This window comes from Vitis vinifera, chromosome 19, assembly GCF_030704535.1.
Source record: "Vitis vinifera cultivar Pinot Noir 40024 chromosome 19, ASM3070453v1".
Lineage (NCBI taxonomy): Eukaryota > Viridiplantae > Streptophyta > Magnoliopsida > Vitales > Vitaceae > Vitis > Vitis vinifera.
The window spans coordinates 2,282,699-2,301,387 of record NC_081823.1 but is presented as its reverse complement, the minus strand read 5'-3'; the positions used below and the strand labels follow the sequence as shown (position 1 = coordinate 2,301,387).

The window sequence follows — 18,689 nt, the reverse complement described above, 5'->3', positions numbered from 1 at the left end:
GAAAATTTCAAAATTGGATTGCAAATTTTCAAGGAATATACGGGTCTTGGGCTTTTGGGCTCAAATGTAAAAGCCCATTCCAAGTGCATTCTGGTTCAAAACGGTGCGTTTCGGTGAGGTTTGAGGAACTAGAACAATGGCGTCGACCTCCGCTGCTGCTTCCCGCGACAATGGCGTCCCCGGAAGACTCAGGAACGCCGCTTCCACTCTCTACTCCGATAACCAATCTCTCATTGCTGTAACTCCCCAAACCCTAGCTCCATCCCATCTTCTTGTATTTTTGGTAATGTGTGAGAGTGATTAAGTTTCGCTTTTGTGGAATTTTTGGTTACAGGAAATTCGAAAGGCTATGATTCTGATGAAGGAAGTGGCGGTTGATTTGGAGAGGGACGGCCAGTCTCAGATGGTATTTTTTTTATATTTCGTTTTTTTTAGTTGAAGTCTGTTTGGTCGACGAGAAAACGTAGGAAAGAGAAAGAAACTGGAAAGTTAGGCTCCTTGTATCTTATTTACTTACTGGAAAGAGAATGTAGGTGAAGAATTTCATTTTCTTTGTTTTCCCGCGCTTTCGTGAGCAATCAAATGGATGGTTTTGGAACTTTGGAAGCTTATTGCTTTTGGAATTCTTGATAAACTCCCTATTTAATTGATAAAGAGCTGTTTGTGATATTTTAATAAACGCAAGTTTTTGTAATTTTAGATAGAATTTCTTTGAAGCTGATGAAAAGCCCTAGTTTTTAGGATTTTAGATAAGTTAACTATAATTGGTAAATCCTGGTTTGAGGATTCTGACAGACCATAGTCTTTTAGGGGGCAGGGGAGCATTTGGAGATTCTTAGTTTTAAATTGATGATATAAAAAAAAAAAAAAAAAAATTGAAGCTTTTTCTAAATAGTGATCTCCTTTAATGTTTTAAATTTTTGATAGATTCATAGTTTAATCAAGAAGCCATAGTTTGAAGATTGTTATGAACCCTAGCTTGTTGGGATTTTGTATGAATTCATAGTTTTAACAAATGAATCCTAGTTTAAGATGCTGATGATTGAATCTTATTGGCTATTGCAGGTGAAAGAGCTTGAAGATGCCGTTGTTGAGTTATTGGGAACATCAGAAGACTGTACACAATTTTCAGCTGCAATTCAGTCTGTTGGAAATGAGCACCAACCCAGGCCTGAGGTATTGGAATTCTTTCTTTTATTCACAGGCTATCCCCTATTTGTTGAGTGAATTATTTTTTATCACGTTCTTGACCTAAGTCTGTTTTCAAGTGCAGTTAACTGATTTTAAGAAGTTATTTGAGGATGAGGTTGCAAAGCTCAAGGCCAGTTCCTCTTTTGCTCCACAAAGCCATCCATTATTACGTCAATTCAGGGAAGCTGTTTGGGTATGTTATTTTTGTGCTTATTTATAAAGCAAACGATGAAACTGTGCTTGGATGTCATGTGGACCAAAAAATGAAGTTTTGGTTGGACATTGTCCAATTATAAAGATAAATCTCATGTGTAGCATCTCGTAAGAAAAAAGTAGTGTGTTCTAATATTTTCTTGATGGTGTTTCTGAATATATACGTTTTTCCTCCTCAGTATTGAAGGCACAATTCTTTCTTCCTGTAGGGTGGTTGATTCCAAAGTGAATTTATGATTATTCATTTAAAACAATGTGTTTATAAAGTCTTTTATTCTTTGTATAGATCACAGAACCTCTTACCCTTGACTTAATAGGACCCCATATCTCAAAGAGGTTGGACTGAATAAGGAGAGGAGGTTTTATCTTATATTTTGATCAATTTGAATTAAAATCATATTTATAAATTTCATCTACATTTTTTTGCTTCAGTATTTAGAGGAACAGTGAGATTTGATACATGATCTTGAAAGTTGCAATGTGCAACTCAGGACTAAATGATAGACTAGGACAACATAGTTAGCTGTAATCTATAGTTAGGAGAGAGAGAATGAGAGAGAGAGAGAGGGGGCGTGAGGGAGAGTGTAAGCGCGTGCGACAGCGATGATGATGAGATCGGCGAGGCGAGTCGACGGCGAAGCTTCACGGTGGAATCCAAGACCTTCGAGCTTGCACTGGATGGGAGGAAAGGCAGTCGTCAGATCCTCATCATGGAAAAGAAGCGGGGGGTCTCGACATGGATTCGATTAGGGCTGGAGAGCTTAGGGCTTTTCAAGAAGGGGCTAATCCACTGTATACGAGATGAAAGCGAAGGGAGATGGGAAATGGAGTGGAGAGATAGAGGTAAGCGTTTCACTTTGGTGCGGGGATCCAACAGAGCGGGTGGTTTTCTAAGGCTGGGGGTTGCGGATCTGGAACGGAAACCTTTTGCATCTTCTTACCAAGAGGTAGGAGAGACAAAAGAGGATGGATGGCTATGGCGGAAATGATTCATCAAATGGAAGAGTTGGTGGGTCGACGAATGGAGCTGCAGGAAGTGAGGGCCGGCGGTAAATCTTCTACAGCAAAATCGTACGCAGAGGCAGTCTTGGGTTCAAATCGCAAAGATATAAACGTAATCAAGCTGAAGGTTGCGAGGGAAGAGATGGAAGGAAATTTGCAGAAATTGCAACAATGTCTCGTCGCGAGTTGGAAGCCCAACAATAAGGAAGATGAAGATATGGAGAGGCTGGGAAGTCTTTGGGCGTCTTCCTAGGGTTTAAAAAGCAAACTAGGGCTGGCTAAATTGGAACGAGGCAGGGCCCTGTTGGAGTTTGAGGACAAAAGAGAGGCTTACCGTGTGGTTTCATCGGGGAGCAGAGAAATGGGAGGAGTTCAGTTAGGGTTGGACTTCTGGAAGCCACAGATGGGCTGTTGGGCAGAGGAGGAGAGGGCACAGGATGCTTGGGTTAGAATTTTTGGTTTGCCAGTCTCGTTATGGAGCCCGGTGATTCTGAAGAAAATAGGAGAGGAATGTGGGGGGTTTGTTGAAATTGATGAGAGGACAAGGTCGATGGAGGAGATCCAATGGGCTAGAATACGGGTCAAAATAACAGGCGAATTTAGACCAAGCATGCTAGAAATTGAGGTAGAGGAGGAGTTTTACTCTTTGGCGTTGTGGTGGGAGATTAGGCCGGTGGTGAGACGCCTTTTCTCTGCGGTGGAGTTCAGAAGGAGAACCGAGGTCAGGGGTGACACGTTCTCACGAGCGGAGAAGCGCGTGGGGAGTGTCCTGTTAGACACGGGAATCGAGGGTCAGCTTCTGCCAGTTGATGGGAGGCTGTTGCAGGATAATGGGTCGGGTTTAGAGTCCAGGAACCAGATCCATGGATCGAGGTCCCGGGATTGGGCCTGTTTGGATGGAAATGGGTCGTCCTCACATGGTCCATCTTTGGGCCTTAAAGAGCAGGAGAAGGAGGGTGGGCTGGCTAAGAGAGATGGGTCTTTGGGCCGAAAATTAAAGGATAAATTAAAGGTGGCTGTTGTGCCAGAGGAAGGCCCATCGTCTAGCAATTGGGCTGCTGGACCGGGCTGCCACTCTTATGCTGTGATGGAAGGAATGGAAAGGGAGGGCCCTAAGGATGTCCAGGAGAAGGCTGGGTTATTGGGCTGCTTTTTCTCCAGAAAAAGACCCACTCCAGAGGATGTATTGATGTGCTGGGTGCCAGAGGAGATCAATAGGGAACAGAGGTTTGATGGTTTCTCCATGACTGACTGTGCGCTCCAAGAAGAAGCTAAGAGGTATGCCCTGCATTTCTATACTAAAGGAAATCAGGTTAAGGGGCCATCTCTTCTTCTCTCTTCTAATTTTGATCGGGCTCCGGAGGGGGAGTCTTTCGATCGTTCAGGGGAATTAGAGGAGGAATTATGGGGGGACAAATCAACTTGGCTAACAGTCTATGAGGGGAATGAAGTGAATGTGAATGGACCTTGGAAGTTGGGAGAGGCCAACAGAATCAGAGATAAGGTTAGGGGCAAGGAGGGGATTGATGGTGCCTCAGGGATTCAAGCCACGGAAAATGAGAAAGGGGAATTATGGGAGGAGTGTAGCTTGGCGAAGTTTAGCCAATTTCTAGGCTTCTCTACGGAGGGGATAGAAAAGGAGATATTGAATTTCCTGACTAAAATCAGGAAGAGAAGGGAAAAGATTCACAGCAAAGAACTATTGGAGAAGACCAAGTTTGAAAGGGAGCTAAAGAGGCTGGAATGCTCTGTCAATTATGAGGGGGGGAATAAGCAGAAAGCTCTCTCACAGGGCAAAGGGAACCAATTGATAGTTGTCCAATGAAGTTGAAGATTATAAGTTGGAATGTGAGGGGAGCTAATGATAGCTCTAAGAGGAAAATTATTAAGAACTATATTAGGAGTCAGAGGGTGGATATAATGTGTATTCAGGAAACCAAGATTCAGGAGATGTCGGAGGGTATAGTGAGAAGTCTGGGCACTGGGAGATTTTTGGAATGGAGAGCTCTAAATGCGGAGGGGGCTGCGGGCGGCATTCTGATATGCTGGGACAAGAGGGTCTTGGAAATTTTGGAATGGGAGGAGGGTCACTTCACTTTGTCTTGTAGATTCAAGATTATGGAAAATGGGGTTACTTGGGTTTTCACGGGAGTGTATGGGCCCTTTACTAAAATGGAAAGGGAGGGTATGTGGGAGGAATTGGGGGCGGTAAGAGGGCTTTGGGACGATCCCTGGTGTCTTGGTGGGGACTTCAATATCACTCTGTTCCAACAAGAAAGGAGCAGCCAAAGAAGAATCACTTCAGCCATGAGGAGATTTGCAGAGACTGTGGATGAGTTAGAGCTGGTGGACATGCCTCTTCAGGGGGGAGCATTCACCTGGAATGGGGGGCTCAACAATCAAGTTTGGGCGAGACTAGACAGATTTTTAGTCTCCCCTACCTGGCTAGAGATGTTTAATGGTGCCACTCAGATCAGATTGTCTCGGCCAATCTCAGATCACTTCCCAATCGTGTTAGAGGGGGGTGGAATTAGAAGAGGTCCAACCCCGTTTAGATTCGAAAATATGTGGCTGAAGGTTGAGGGGTTTCAAGATGTTGTGAGAGCATGGTGGCAGGGGATTGATGTCAGGGGTAGCGCTAGCTACAGATTGGCTACTAAAATGAAGGAAATTAAGAAGAGGTTGAAAGTCTGGAACAAAGAGGTTTTTGGGAGATTGGAAACCAATAAAGCCACAGCCCTAGAACAAATAGTCTTTTGGGATCGGGTGGAAAGTGAAAGAACTTTGACTGTGGAGGAGGCTGAGCTAAAAAAGGGAGCCAAGGACTCCTTTAAAAAATGGGTCCTGTTGGAAGAAGCCCATTGGAGACAGCATTCAAGGGAGACTTGGCTAAGGGAGGGGGATAGAAATACGGGGTTCTTTCATAGAATGGCGAGTGCGCATCGAAGAAACAACGCTATGGGCAGAATTAAGGTTAATGGGGAGTGGTTGGTAGAGGAGCAGGAGGTGAAAGAAGGCATTGTGAATTCGTTTCAGCAGTTGCTTACTGAAGATATGGTTTGGCAGGCAGATATTGGCAATATTCAGGTGGGTTGTATCAGCCAGCAAGATGCAGAGTGTATAGAAGTCCCATTTGAAGAAACTGAGATTCACTCGGCATTGATGGAGATGAATGGGGACAAAGCCCCTGGCCCGGATGGGTTTTCTGTTGCATTCTGGCAAAACGCATGGGCCTTTGCCAAAGAGGAGATCATGGAGATGTTTAAAGAATTTCACGAGCATAATACCTTTGTTAGGAGCCTCAATAATACCTTTCTGGTGTTGATACCTAAGAAAAGCGGGGCGGAGGACTTGGGAGACTTTAGACCTATCAGCCTGTTGGGGGGCCTATATAAACTTTTGGCTAAAGTCTTAGCTAACAGGCTCAAAAGAGTGATTGGTAAGGTGGTCTCTAGTGCTCAAAATGCCTTTGTAATGGGGAGACAAATTCTGGACGCGTCTTTAATTGCTAATGAGGTGATAGACTCGTGGCAGAAGAGAAAAGAAAAGGGCCTTATTTGCAAATTGGATATAGAAAAAGCCTATGATAGCATTAATTGGAATTTCTTAATGAAGGTCCTCCAAAAGATGGGCTTTGGGAACAAGTGGGTGGGATGGATGTGGAGCTGTGTATCTTCTGCAAAATTCTCTATTCTTGTTAATGGAGTGCCAGCTGGGTTTTTCCCTAGCACTAGAGGGCTTCGTCAAGGGGATCCTCTATCCCCTTACCTCTTTGTTATGGGAATGGAGATTCTGGACGTCCTCATCAGGAGAGCAGTGGAGGGGGGATATCTTTCAGGATGCAACATTCGGGGTGGTAGTAGAACCTCTTTGCATATCTCCCACTTATTTTTTGCTGATGACACGATTGTATTTTGTGAGGCAAGCAAAGATCAAGTCTCCCATCTTAGCTGGATTCTCTTCTGGTTTGAAGCAGCCTCGGGTCTTCGTATGAATCTAGCCAAAAGCGAAATCATTCCAGTTGGAGAAGTGGAGGAGATTCTGGAGTTGGCTGCTGAGTTAGGGTGCAGGGTGGGGTCTTTGCCCTCCCATTATTTGGGTCTCCCTTTAGGGGTCCCAAATAGGGCTTCTTCTATGTGGGATGGAGTGGAAGAGAGGGTCAGGAGGAGACTTGCGCTTTGGAAAAGACAGTATATTTCCAAAGGGGGGCGGATCACTCTTATAAAAAATGTCTTGGCCAGTATGCCAATTTACCAAATGTCTATCTTCCGTATGCCTAAGTCCGTTGCTAAAAGAGTGGAGAAAATCCAAAGAGATTTCCTTTGGGGGGGTGGAAATCTGGGAGGAAAAATTCATCTAGTAAAATGGGATGTGGTCTGTACAGAAAAACGCAATGGAGGGCTAGGATTAAGGAGAATAGCCACTCTGAATAGAGCCTTGTTGGGCAAGTGGACTTGGAGGTTTGCATGTGAAAGGGACAACCTTTGGAAACAAGTGATCTCTACGAAATATGGGCAAGAGGATTATGGGTGGAGGGCTAAGAAGGTTAGTGGGGCGGCCGGAGTTGGGGTCTGGAAGGAGATTATGAAAGAATCTGAATGGTGCTGGGAAAATTTGGCCTTTCTGGTTGGAAAGGGCTCCAAAATCAAATTCTGGAAAGATAGTTGGTGCACTGATACTCCGCTGTCCCAATGTTTCAACCATCTTTTTGTCCTTGCTGTGCATAGAGATGCTTCGATTGAGGAGATGTGGGATCATCATTCGGGCCAAGGAGATTGGAATCTGGTTTTTGTGAGGGACTTCAATGATTGGGAGCTGGACATGGTTGGTGACTTGCTCCGTACTTTGAGGGGTCATAGGCCTTCCTTGGAGGATGACTCAGTCAAATGGAGGCAAGGAAGAAATGGTCTCTTCAGGGTTAAAGAAGCTTACAGGATGTTGGATAAACCTAATGCCACATTGTTTCCCGCAAGGGGAATATGGATGGATAGGGTACCAACTAAAGTTAGCTTTTTTGCTTGGGAGGCTACTTGGGGGAAGGTGCTCACTCTGGATAAGCTTCAGATAAGAGGGGTGCAACTCCCAAATTGTTGCTTTTTGTGTGGTTGTGAAGAAGAGAATGTAAATCATATTCTTTTACACTGTATAGTGACTAGAGTCCTTTGGGATATTATTTTTGGGTTGTTAGATATTAAGTGGGTCCTCCCAGAAACGGTTAAGGAGGTTTTAACCTCATGGAGGGGTTCATTTGTTGGGAAGAAAAGGAAACAGATATGGAAATCCATTCCGTTGTGTATTTTTTGGACGGTTTGGAAGGAGAGAAATAGGTTAGCCTTTAGGGGGGGTGTGGTGAATGTTCAGAGGTTAAAGAATTCTTTTGTTTGTAACTTATGGAATTGGGCCAAAGTGTACTTAGGTGAGGAGGCTCTCTCCCTTATAGGTTTTTTGGAGTGGATGGCTTCCACTTGAGGGGAGGTAGTTCTTTCTGGTCCTTTTCTTTTTTGAGGCTGTTTCCATCTTGTATACTCCCTGTATGCTTTGTGGCGCTTAGCCTTTTTTAATGCAATCTTGTTTACTTATCAAAAAAAAAAAAAAAAAAGTTATATAGCATGATTTTATGGTTGTACATGTGCAATTACTTAGGATTTTCCTTTATATGGATGAATGATGGGAGACCCATAACTTTATGATATTTAAGAGTCTTGCTGATTATATAGTAGTCAGTTCAGTGATGTAATATCTTGCAATATATATCTTATCTAGATGATAATCAACAATGTTGGGTATGGATAAACAAATATTTGACATGGAGGTTTTCATGAATATGACTACTAGTTGTTATCTATTTCTCATTTTTTAAGTAGTAGGATGTTCACAAACAATGTTCTTTTTGCGAGTATATGTTTCATTTGTTTTGTTATTTTTACTTGTAGCCTATAACACATGACACAAACAATGTTCTCTTACTTTCTCTCTCTCAATCAAAGTATGTTGTGCTCCTATTTCTATTCATTTTACTATTATCACATTCAAGTCATTTTTTTTTCTTTTTCATTATAATGTGAATAGAATTTCTCTGTTGTCAAGAGTAATTTCTCGAATTTATTTTTTCTAAATCTTATATAATGTGTTCTCACTATTCTCCTGCAGAATGTTCACCATGCAGGACAGCCAATGCCAGGTGATGAGCAGGAGGACATTGTAATGACCAGTACACAATGCAACCTCTTGAATATTACTTGCCCATTAAGTGGAAGACCTGTTACTGAATTAGCAGATCCAGTTCGCAGGTATGGTATAAATCACTTCAGAATTTTTTCCCTGTTGTTTTCCTGCAGGCTTCATTCTTTTCAATGGAAAATAGCTCTTGGATGAAAATTCCAGCAATATATATAGCTAGGGCTCCATCTATTTCCAAGGATACTTTACCATGAAGCTTGAGGAAAATTTACCACATATCTCCAATTTCTCCAGGGAAATTGTGATCTTTCCAACTAAAATTTATATCTTTACTTAGGAAAAAAAAGATTCACATTTTTTTTTACCGTGGGTCACTTCTGTTAACCTACCAATTATCCCCAGAAGCTTAAGCTCATATGGAATCAACCAATGATGTTTATCAGACTAGCTAAGACTTAACAGCCATCCTCACATGTGGCATCCGCTTGCATATGGTTCCATGAATGGAGGAAATAAATAGAGGAGAGATTCAAACCAATACTGCTAGAAACCAAAGCTCTAATACCTTGTTAGACAACCAACTAGCCCAAAAGCCCAAGCTTGTAAGGAATAGACTGACATGATATATCAGGCTTTCTGATATTTCATACTCGTTAGTGACTCCTGGCATGGTTGTTCTGAAAGACAGAAGCATATGCATGTAAAGACTATTGAATTAATTAAACAAGTATGTGCTCTTCATGCATGGTTTGTGGATTCCAAATGCAGGATGAGTTTGTGTTATTTGTCCTTTTTTCGATTGGCTAACTGGATTTTCTTTCTTTCTTTTTTTTCCATTGTTGGGTGTTAATGATTATAGGCTATACCTGGTTCACTTTTCCATTTTGTTTAGCAATTTTTGTGTGTGGGGTTGACTCTCCCTTATAATTGATGATGGAACATAAATGCTTATGCTTTGGCTTGTAGAATATTAATAACTTCCTAGATCAGGCAATTAGACTTGTCTCAACTGTACAAAATGTGTGCTTGCATTAAAAAAGTCTTTGGTGAGTTTAGGTTAGGGATGAGGTTGTGAATGGGGCTGTAAATTAAGAGGTTTTTGTTGTGCATACTGCGGCTCTCTAAGATGTATCTTTGTTTTATATTCTGTTTTCCACTTTGGCTTCTTAGTCAGGTTATTTTTTAGGATTCTTTTTTACTCTTTTTGTTCTGCTTTGAAGGATCATTCATCCCTTTTGTACTTTTTTAATTCATGAACCAATGGAATCTGTGCTTCTGATGAGAAAGAGAGAAAGAGATGTACAGTAAAACACAATGCTTCAATGAAGAGGCAATAGAGTTATTGTGCATAACTTAAATTAAGTTAGCCCTTTCAAAATGACAAATAAGAAATACAAAAAAAGGCTTTTGGATACAGGTAGAATTCTGTATATCAGTTTGTTATGAAATGATTTAATAGACCTTACATATTATATTGGAATCATATATCATTGCTATTCTTTCTCTCACCCTTCTATTTATCCACATCCTCCTAGATGTTGCTTCCCAGGGTCATAATCAGATTGATTTGGTTTTTCTTTTGTTTATACAAAAAATATTTCAGTTGCTACAATGATATGAACAATATATCATATCTTGACTGATTGTTTAGAGCTAGATAATGCGAAGTGATGAGTTGGTTATTAGTTCTAACTTTATTCCCCTTTTTTATTTAAATTTTGGTAGGTGGGTGTACTGCTTTAAGTTGGAAAAACATATTATTCTGCCTGTGGTGTGTCCCTTTGAATGTAAAATATAAGTTTGTTGTGCTTTTAATTGTCAACATGTAGCAATATGTTCCATAAAAGTACGAAGCAGCAAGAACCCAGAACCTAGAATCTGAATGTATACAAGTAATATACAAGCAATTTATTACTTGATCAAAATGGACATTATGTTCATATTCAAAATGTTCTCTTAATCCATCCACTTGTCCACCGCTTCCTTACCGCCGCCACCACCATTCCAAGGGGAAAAAAGGAAAAATTCTACCAACAATTTTCAATCTCAACTACACTGAGGCTACATGAAACCTTTTTCACCATCCTGATCTGTTTAGTCATATCTGGCATTAGAACTTCAGCAGTTGTGTTACTTCTAACTTTCTTTGCTCATATATATTCCTGTCAACCTCTTGTACAGCACTGGTTCATTCATATGACTTCCTCATAATGTACTTCCCTTTTAATGCCTCATAATGTACTTTCCTTTTAAGGCTTCAGTCGTGATTTATAAAGTTGCATTGGACTAAACACTGATAACACAAGGTAGTGTATTTATAAGAAAAAAAACTGTCTAATAGGCAACAGAAACAGTCTAGTATGTTGCAGTAATATTACTATGCCATTTCCCAATACAACACAAAGAAGTTAATTCCATGAAGAGTCGTTATGCAGGGGAAAGTATAGAGCGCAAGCTTCATACTGGCCATTGCTAGTTGCATATATTGGGACATAAAACTATTCTTACACATTTTTATGTTTCATTTCATTTTCTTCTCAATTCCCCTCCTGGTGCAGTGTGGATTGCAAGCATATTTATGAAAAGAAGGCCATCTTGCACTACATAAAATCCAAACATGGACGCGCTCAATGTCCTGTTGCAGGTATTCAAGTTATTGTTTCAATCCTAACTAATGAAATACTCTGCACTAGCTGCATATCTTACCATCTTTCTTTACTATCTCTTCTTGCTCCAGCTTGCCCGAAAATACTGCAGGCAGAAAGGGTAGTGTGTGACGCATTGTTACAAATTGAAATTGATGAAATGAAATCAATGAGTAAGCAACCTGGTCGAACTGATGTAATAGAAGATTTCACCGAGCTTGATGATGATGATGATGAAGAAGAAGAAGACGACTGAGGGGTTGATGTCCAAATGAAACTTTCTCAGTCGATTTCAGGCTCTTGTAGATCTCCATTTTGCCCAAAGAACTAATCTTATGTTGTTCATTTTATGTAGTTCAATGCAAGTAATGTATTCTGATTCCTTTTTCTCTCTTTCCTTTCCTTTTTTTTTCTTTTTTTTTATTTTTTTCTGTTTTTTTTTTTTTAGTTTTTGTGAAGTCTCATCTGGATTTGCACATACAGGGGGAATGTTTATGATATGAACATTTTGTTGTAAAGTAGGCATTTCCTTAACCTAAACTTTCTCTTCATTCTCTACTCCAAACTTCTCTATCCTTCATGGAGTAAAGAAGTTGAGGAATCTAAAGATGGTTATTGTGATTTATCTTATGTTTTTATATTAATTTCAAATAATTTTAATTATACTTAATTTTTTTTTCCGTATTTTTCATAATAAATTAAATAAGATAATTTAAACTCCTAACTTTTTTCCTTTTTCTTTTTTTGTTTAATTTTGTACTTTTCATGATAAAAGAGGGGTGTCAAGTATCTTCATGGTCCCTTTTTGCAATATGAAAGCATGATTTGTGGAATCATGATTTGTGGAGAACTCTCATGTAAATTACAATCATTCCATAAGATAACACCTAAATATATACTTTTCGTTTTAAATCCAAATATATGATGGGTTTTTACAATAAAAGTGATTTCAAATTTGGTTTCAAGAGTGATTATGATGGAAATACTTTTAATATTTAATATTTTTGTAGATTGAGATATCTCACATTGGGAGAAAGTTTCTCATTTCATAAAAGTATAAACTTTTTTGAACAATGTAAACGAGTTTTAAAGTAACCTATTTGGATTCAAAGCAGATAATATTTATACAATTAAATATGAGTCATTATAAATGATATTAGAGCAGGGGGTTTGTTTGGTCTCATAATCTTCTAGAACATAGTGAGGATGTTGACATGTTTTAAAGTCGTTAAGACCCCTTTGAGCCTATAGTTTGTAATAATTTTAATTTGTAAAATTGATTAAAATGTTTTTAATTTGTAATAAACATTTAGTAGTCTTTCCATTAAAAACAATCTTATGGTAAATCACTTACTATTTAAATATAGATAAAAAAATATTTTGATAATATATTTTTTCGTATTATAACATAGAAAAAGCTTTATACAAGTACTATTTACCAAGGTATTGTTTAAAATTATTTTAATTGAAAATTTTGTTTTTTAAAGGTATTTTCAAAACTTGATTAATATGATATCTCACATCATATATGAAAGAAAATTAGTGCAATGGATTAATATATATGTATATGAGGTATTTTTAATCTTATAAACACATTTTGAAGTTGTGAGAACTCATTTAAATACAAACCGGATAATATTTACGTGATTAGATATGAGTTGTTACAAATCCCTAATCCGGATGTTTATCTATTTGGTATCATAATCCCATAGAACATAACTGTGGATCTCCATGAGGATGTGTCAAACACTTAATTTTTTTATAAAAATATTAAAAAGCATTTAAGTATTTTTAACCCTCTCAAAATCACTCTTCTCCTTGTAGAATCTGTCCGCCCATAGTTGGCCAAGATTTTATGTACTTACTGCGTTTTATTTTAATTTTATTAGTTATAAGATATTTGAAAATGAATAAATATTTATTAAAATTTAACTATTTAAATTAATTTTCAACTATAAAACCTCCCAACGGTCCATTCCTATTCAAACCAAACAGAAAATGGCATTTTATAGGGTTTCTCCGTTTCGCTACGGTTCTCTCTCGTCTCTCATTCCCTATGTTTCATCTCCTTCCTCTCTCTCCCCTCCAGTTCGTACATTTACCCTCTCCGCTTCCATTTCTACTCCTCACCCATCCCCTCCTTCGCTCCTCACTGCTTCTCCCAAGGCCAGCGATCGCTGGAGGCCCATGTGTTTGTACTACACGCAAGGTAAGTGTACAAAGGTGAGTGCACTCCACATGTTCGATTAAATGTTTCAGTATCGAATGCCCACTTTGTTGAGCTTATACCCACTTGGGTTGCATCGTAATTTGTTCTTTTTAGTGGATATGATGGTGGGGTTTTATCTAGTAGAGGATATAAATGTAGTGGAGCGTTTGCAGGAGACGGAGTTTAGCTTTGTGAAACTAAGGTTTGGTTTTCTTTGTGGAATTGGCCATCCTTTTAGAGAATGTGTTTTTGAAATTGAGTAAGTTTGGTTGGTGTTATTCATCTTTCTCTCTCTCTCTCTCTCTCTATATATATATATATTGATGAGGCGTGATTGGAACATGTGTTTCATTTGATAGTTGGAGCTGAGCAGAGCAGTAGACTGCTCAAGCTTGATTGCAAAATTAAGGAGCTCTGAAGTAGGATTTAGCTCGGTTTGTTCCTCTCTCGAGCTTGAGTAGCTTGGTTTGATTCCTAAAGGGAATGAACCACATTACCCGAGAAGAATAGTTTGCTGCTCAAATTTAAAAAAAAGGGATTTAGTTTTAGCTCACAACCGGGGGCGATGTTGATAGCCTGGTTTGATTCACAGCCTTACTGACTATTATCCAATCAGAATTGCAATTGGTAGACTTTTGGATAAGAGAAGGCCTTCCATTTGGGCATCAGCTCGCCATAGTAGTACTTAGTAAATTTGGAAAGATAGAAAAAGGCTGAGTTTTGATTAGTTGGGGGGTTCAAGGAATTGATTTTTAAGCAAAATGCTTGGTGCTGAATCATTTGCTTCTTTGTGGAGGAGGATGTAAAGTGATAGGGGGGTGTCCATTTTTCGTTCTTTGGATTTTATCTATGTATGACTTTAGTTGTAGGTGAATTTTTCTCCTTCTTTTGTGTTTTCTGCTCGTGGGGTTTCTATGGTATACTCAGCAGGTACTCAGGTTTTGCCCCTTCTCTTGGCATTATCTAGTGGATTCTTTGCTTATTTATTGGAAAACAAAAATGCATGCTGTTGTCAACATATTGTAGAAGGATGTTCAATTTAATAAAAAATAGTTTTGAGTTGTGATTCCGATTGAAGTTTCTCTGTCATGCAGATGGATGACCCTACGCACCTAGAGACATTCAATCACAATTGCTCCAGGGAGCTTCAAGTAAATGCAGCAAATTTTCAACATTTGCAGTCCCAGCATTTAGATTTTTTCCTGGTGCTTGATTTGGAGGGAAAAATTGAGATTCTTGAATTTCCTGTTCTGATGATTAATGCAAAAACAATGGATGTCGTGGATTTGTTCCACAGGTTCCACGTTCTTTCCCTTATGGCATGCTCAAAATGGTTGCAATTAATAATGCCCTCTTATTTATTTACTTATTTATTTTTTGGTTCTTTGTGCACTGTTCTATAAGGCCAGAGTTATGGTGTTTATTTTCCCAGTTTTTTCTATGGAACTTCAATAATAAACTTATGCACTCGCACATTTCGGTTTAATGATAAGCAGCCATCTTTAACCCTCTTGTTAATGCATGACATCAAATTAGAGTATCTGAAGCCAGTAATCATTATCATTGCCACCAGTTCATTAGATACAGCAAGGGTTCATATTTAGCACTGAACAGATCACTGCTGTTCTGTACTGTTGCAATATGTCTACAGATCAAAACACATAGTGTAGAATGCTATTCATCCTATTTGATCATTGGAAGCACTATAGATAACGCTTATTGCAGCATTTAGGAAACAGATCTAGTTATTTTTTGATGCATTTGATTTACCATTACAGATCCATCCCTTCTATGCAGGAGAAAATTCATGAACATATCATGCAGGTGGAGAAACAGTCAACAATTTATGTCTCCTGAGTGTTGCCTTGTGGAAACAATTCATTTTTGTACTTTACTGTTGCTGTGTTTGATGTCATATGTGAGACAATAACTTAATTCAAATAGGATCTATTGAGATGTTAAATTTTTTGGTTCATACCTTTTTATTGCCAATTTTTTATTCTTGTTTTCCCATATTTCTGTCACAGGTTTGTGAGGCCTTCAGAAATGTCTGAGCAAAGAATAAATGAATATATTGAAGGAAAATATGGAAAATTAGGGGTTGATCGGTATGCTTCCATTTCTGCTTATATTGTTATCTGATGTTCACTCACGATGCAATTCAATTGCTGCTATTCAAATTTTGAATCAAATGGCACACATGTGACCGAGTTTATTTATTTATTGATAGGCACATGTGTCCAGGTTTATGCCATCTGAACCATTTATGTAGCTAACATATCTCAATTACCATTAGATTTCTCAACTTTTATGAGAAGAAATTATGATAGTCATGGTAGCTTTGATGAGAGAGCAGCTTCTTTCTGAGCATTTACTGAGGCCAGACAGAATAATGCTGTCAACCCATCACAATTAACTCTATAATTCAGAGTACATGAGATTCTGAGAAATATTCATATATGGTGGCTTCTAGTTGATGCATTACAAAGTATTGGTAAGATATTGGCCGATGCAAACTAAAATAGGGATGCCATGCCAATAAAAGACCTTATGAAGACAGAACTCTGATTAATAATCCAGATGTTGCACCAGCTTGAAGGCCAACTTCATGATTTCTATCTATTAGTTTATTCACATCATTTCTATCTGCATCAGTTGCAGTGTTGAGTTATCAACCATGCTGCTAGTTGTTACATCACTTCAGCCACCGCCTCTTCCAATGCCATCACTGTCCTACTATTACCCTATTGCTGCAGTTCTCACCACCATCAGTAGTCCATGCCATTTCTACACTTTTCCACCACTGCTACCAGGGCACTCACCAGTCACCCGCACAATCTTCATTGTCCCCCCCTACCAACTTCTCCAGTATTGCCACCATGCCGTGACAACCTCAGTGTTAAATATTTTTCTTTATTTATTTTTATTTTTAAACAATCTCTCAAATATTATTTTGACTATATGGCATCCTTATTTGTCAGAGGATGAACTTTGTTACACTTATATCCAATTATATTATAAAATCCTTTTTCAAACTTGAAAATTTAGTTTGACAGAATCAATTATGACAAGTCATTTAAGGATTTTATTATCTTCTTCAAACACAACCTTAGTTTTCTGCAAGTAGACAGAATGATGTTACTCATGTGGATCTACAGTGTTTGGCATGATACATCAATCCCATTCAAGGAAGTCATTCAACAATTTGAAGCTTGGCTGACTCAGCATCACTTGTGGACAAAGGAGATGGGTGGACGTCTGGACCAAGCTGCTTTTGTCACTTGGTGAGTTCATTACTTCAGAGAACATATTTAATCTATTTATAGGGTAATCCAGCAGTTTATATCAGTAATATTCTTAGTTGGCCTCGCATATAGAAATTGATCTAGGTTGTTTCATTTAAAGGATGATAGTATTGCTTTGACTATGAGGATATAATGACAAAATGTACTATTTACTGTTAAATTTATCACCGTTATTGTGTTTGATCAATTTTAGAAACAAATGGTTAAGAAGGAAAAATAATTTCAATGATGTAAGGGTAATTTTTTAAAGTTCCAATGGAATTAAAATCATTCCCCTCTATTTATTAATGTTCAACTCCAGCCTTTAGCATTGGGCCATTACAGAAAATGGGACAATCAATGCACCCCATGTATGGAATTGTTTATAAAATTTCAGTTTCTCTTATCATATGTGGTGGCTGCTTTATTTTCTGTATTGATGTTATCAGTATCTAGATTTGTGAGTCTGAATGCCATGGAAAAGGGGAAAGTAATAATAATAATGTGTGGCTCCATTTCAATGGAATGCCCTACAAAATATTGAAGCTTAAAACTTCTAAAATCAAAGTTCAGGTTCCAGGTTAGTTTATGATATTCATTTGATATGGGCTGTAAGAAATTAAGAATCACTTCTAAAACTCGGTTTGTTTAACTTCTTCTTGTTCTACTTGTATTAGTGGGAACTGGGACTTGAAAACAAAAGTCCCTCAGCAATGCAAAGTATCGAAGATGAAGCTTCCCCCATACTTTATGGAGTGGATCAACTTGAAGGATGTTTACCTAAACTTTTACAAGCGGAGGGTGAGTTCACATAAGTAGCTCTATTTCAGGTTTCTTAAAAATATTATTCCATACCGTTGCCTCCACTATCTTGGCAGCAGCAGTTCTCCCCCTTTATCAGGAGACTTGGAACTCAAATAAACTGTTCACATAAAGGTTTTAGAGTTTAGAATTTGGATTGGGTTTTGTTGATACCAGAGGAATCAAACCAAGGTTTTAGAACATTAACTGAAACTGACCAGACCTGAGTTTTTGAACTGATGAACTCAACACAATGTTGAACTTCTCAAACCTACACCAAGGTCCCATGTCAGATCTGCTGTCACTTGGCCAACCTGACTCAAACTTATACCAAAACATCCATGTCAAATGGCTCAATATTGTGTTGGGTCAGTCAGTATCTAGTTTGAATTGGACTAACTTGCATCACTATTTTCTGTCATTTGTTTGTAGTGTTTTTCTTCTTTTTTTTGATATATGCTTGATTTTGGATTGAAAGGCCACAGGAATGATGACAATGATGAAGGAACTACAGATACCGCTCTTGGGAAGTCACCACCTTGGAATTGATGACACAAAGAACATAGCAAGAGTATTACAACGCATGTTGGCTGATGGTGCACTCTTGCAGATTACTGCAAGGAGGAATGCTGATTCTCCTGAAAATGTTGAATTCCTTTTCAAGAACCGCATAAGGTAGCAGCTACCGCCAGGATCAGCTTTCTCTGGATCTCCTTCCCTTGGTACATTTCTGCTTGTTTGTATTATTGAGTGATGGTTATGAATTGGTGTCCCATGTTCAAGGCAACAAGGATCCTTATCCCTGTATCTTCATAGGGTCTTTCCAGAGAAAATGGCTTCCATATGGGAAGTTACCCACCATTGACATGCCATGTTTGTATAAGGATATCAAAGTTAATGAGGTAACCCAGTTCTTTTTTAAGCATTTTCCAATCTCATTTCAAAGTTGAGCTTGGTAAGTAACCCATGGGAGTTGTTGGTCAAGGATTTGATTGAGCTAGTTTTTCTATGGTTGATGCAACAACCACTGTTTTGATGATGATGGTAATGAAAATATTAGGTCTTTTTTAATGGCTGGTTTGGTTTAAACTTCAATTACTCTCACCATTGTGTCAGCATGTTGTGGTTGATGTATTTAATAAATCAAATATGCCAAAAATTGTC

General features: G+C 38.6%; 2 protein-coding genes across 3 annotated transcripts; both read left to right on the top strand.

Moving 5' to 3' along the window:
- Positions 1 to 102: 102 nt before the first annotated feature.
- On the top strand, positions 103 to 11,749 carry LOC100253746 (E3 SUMO-protein ligase MMS21). Its single transcript, XM_010645868.3, has 7 exons — positions 103 to 238; positions 335 to 406; positions 1,066 to 1,176; positions 1,274 to 1,384; positions 8,557 to 8,696; positions 11,145 to 11,230; positions 11,324 to 11,749. Exons 1-7 carry the CDS (start codon positions 137 to 139, stop codon positions 11,485 to 11,487), a joined length of 786 nt encoding a protein of 261 aa, XP_010644170.2. The 5' UTR covers positions 103 to 136; the 3' UTR covers positions 11,488 to 11,749.
- Positions 11,750 to 13,204: 1,455 nt separating this feature from the next.
- Positions 13,205 to 18,450, top strand: LOC100248650 (uncharacterized exonuclease domain-containing protein At3g15140). 2 transcript variants are annotated; one of them, XM_002282661.4, is made up of 6 exons: positions 13,205 to 13,454; positions 14,535 to 14,737; positions 15,468 to 15,548; positions 16,599 to 16,724; positions 17,402 to 17,525; positions 18,004 to 18,450. In XM_002282661.4, exons 1-6 carry the CDS (start codon positions 13,230 to 13,232, stop codon positions 18,202 to 18,204), a joined length of 960 nt encoding a protein of 319 aa, XP_002282697.1. In that variant the 5' UTR covers positions 13,205 to 13,229; the 3' UTR covers positions 18,205 to 18,450. The 2 variants fall into 2 exon arrangements, with proteins under 2 accessions (XP_002282697.1, XP_019072970.1); XM_019217425.2 differs by having other exon boundaries at positions 13,208 to 13,440.
- Positions 18,451 to 18,689: the final 239 nt, after the last annotated feature.

Coding starts and splice junctions, on each gene's coding strand:
- LOC100253746 (XM_010645868.3), top strand. CDS start 137: ATGGCGTCGACCTCCGCTGCTGCTTCCCGCGACAATGGCGTCCCCGGA. Junction 239..334: donor ATAACCAATCTCTCATTGCT/GTAACTCCCCAA, acceptor TTTTGGTTACAG/GAAATTCGAAAGGCTATGAT. Junction 1,385..8,556: donor AATTCAGGGAAGCTGTTTGG/GTATGTTATTTT, acceptor ATTCTCCTGCAG/AATGTTCACCATGCAGGACA.
- LOC100248650 (XM_002282661.4), top strand. CDS start 13,230: ATGGCATTTTATAGGGTTTCTCCGTTTCGCTACGGTTCTCTCTCGTCT. Junction 15,549..16,598: donor GGAAAATTAGGGGTTGATCG/GTATGCTTCCAT, acceptor GTGGATCTACAG/TGTTTGGCATGATACATCAA. Junction 17,526..18,003: donor TAAACTTTTACAAGCGGAGG/GTGAGTTCACAT, acceptor TTGGATTGAAAG/GCCACAGGAATGATGACAAT.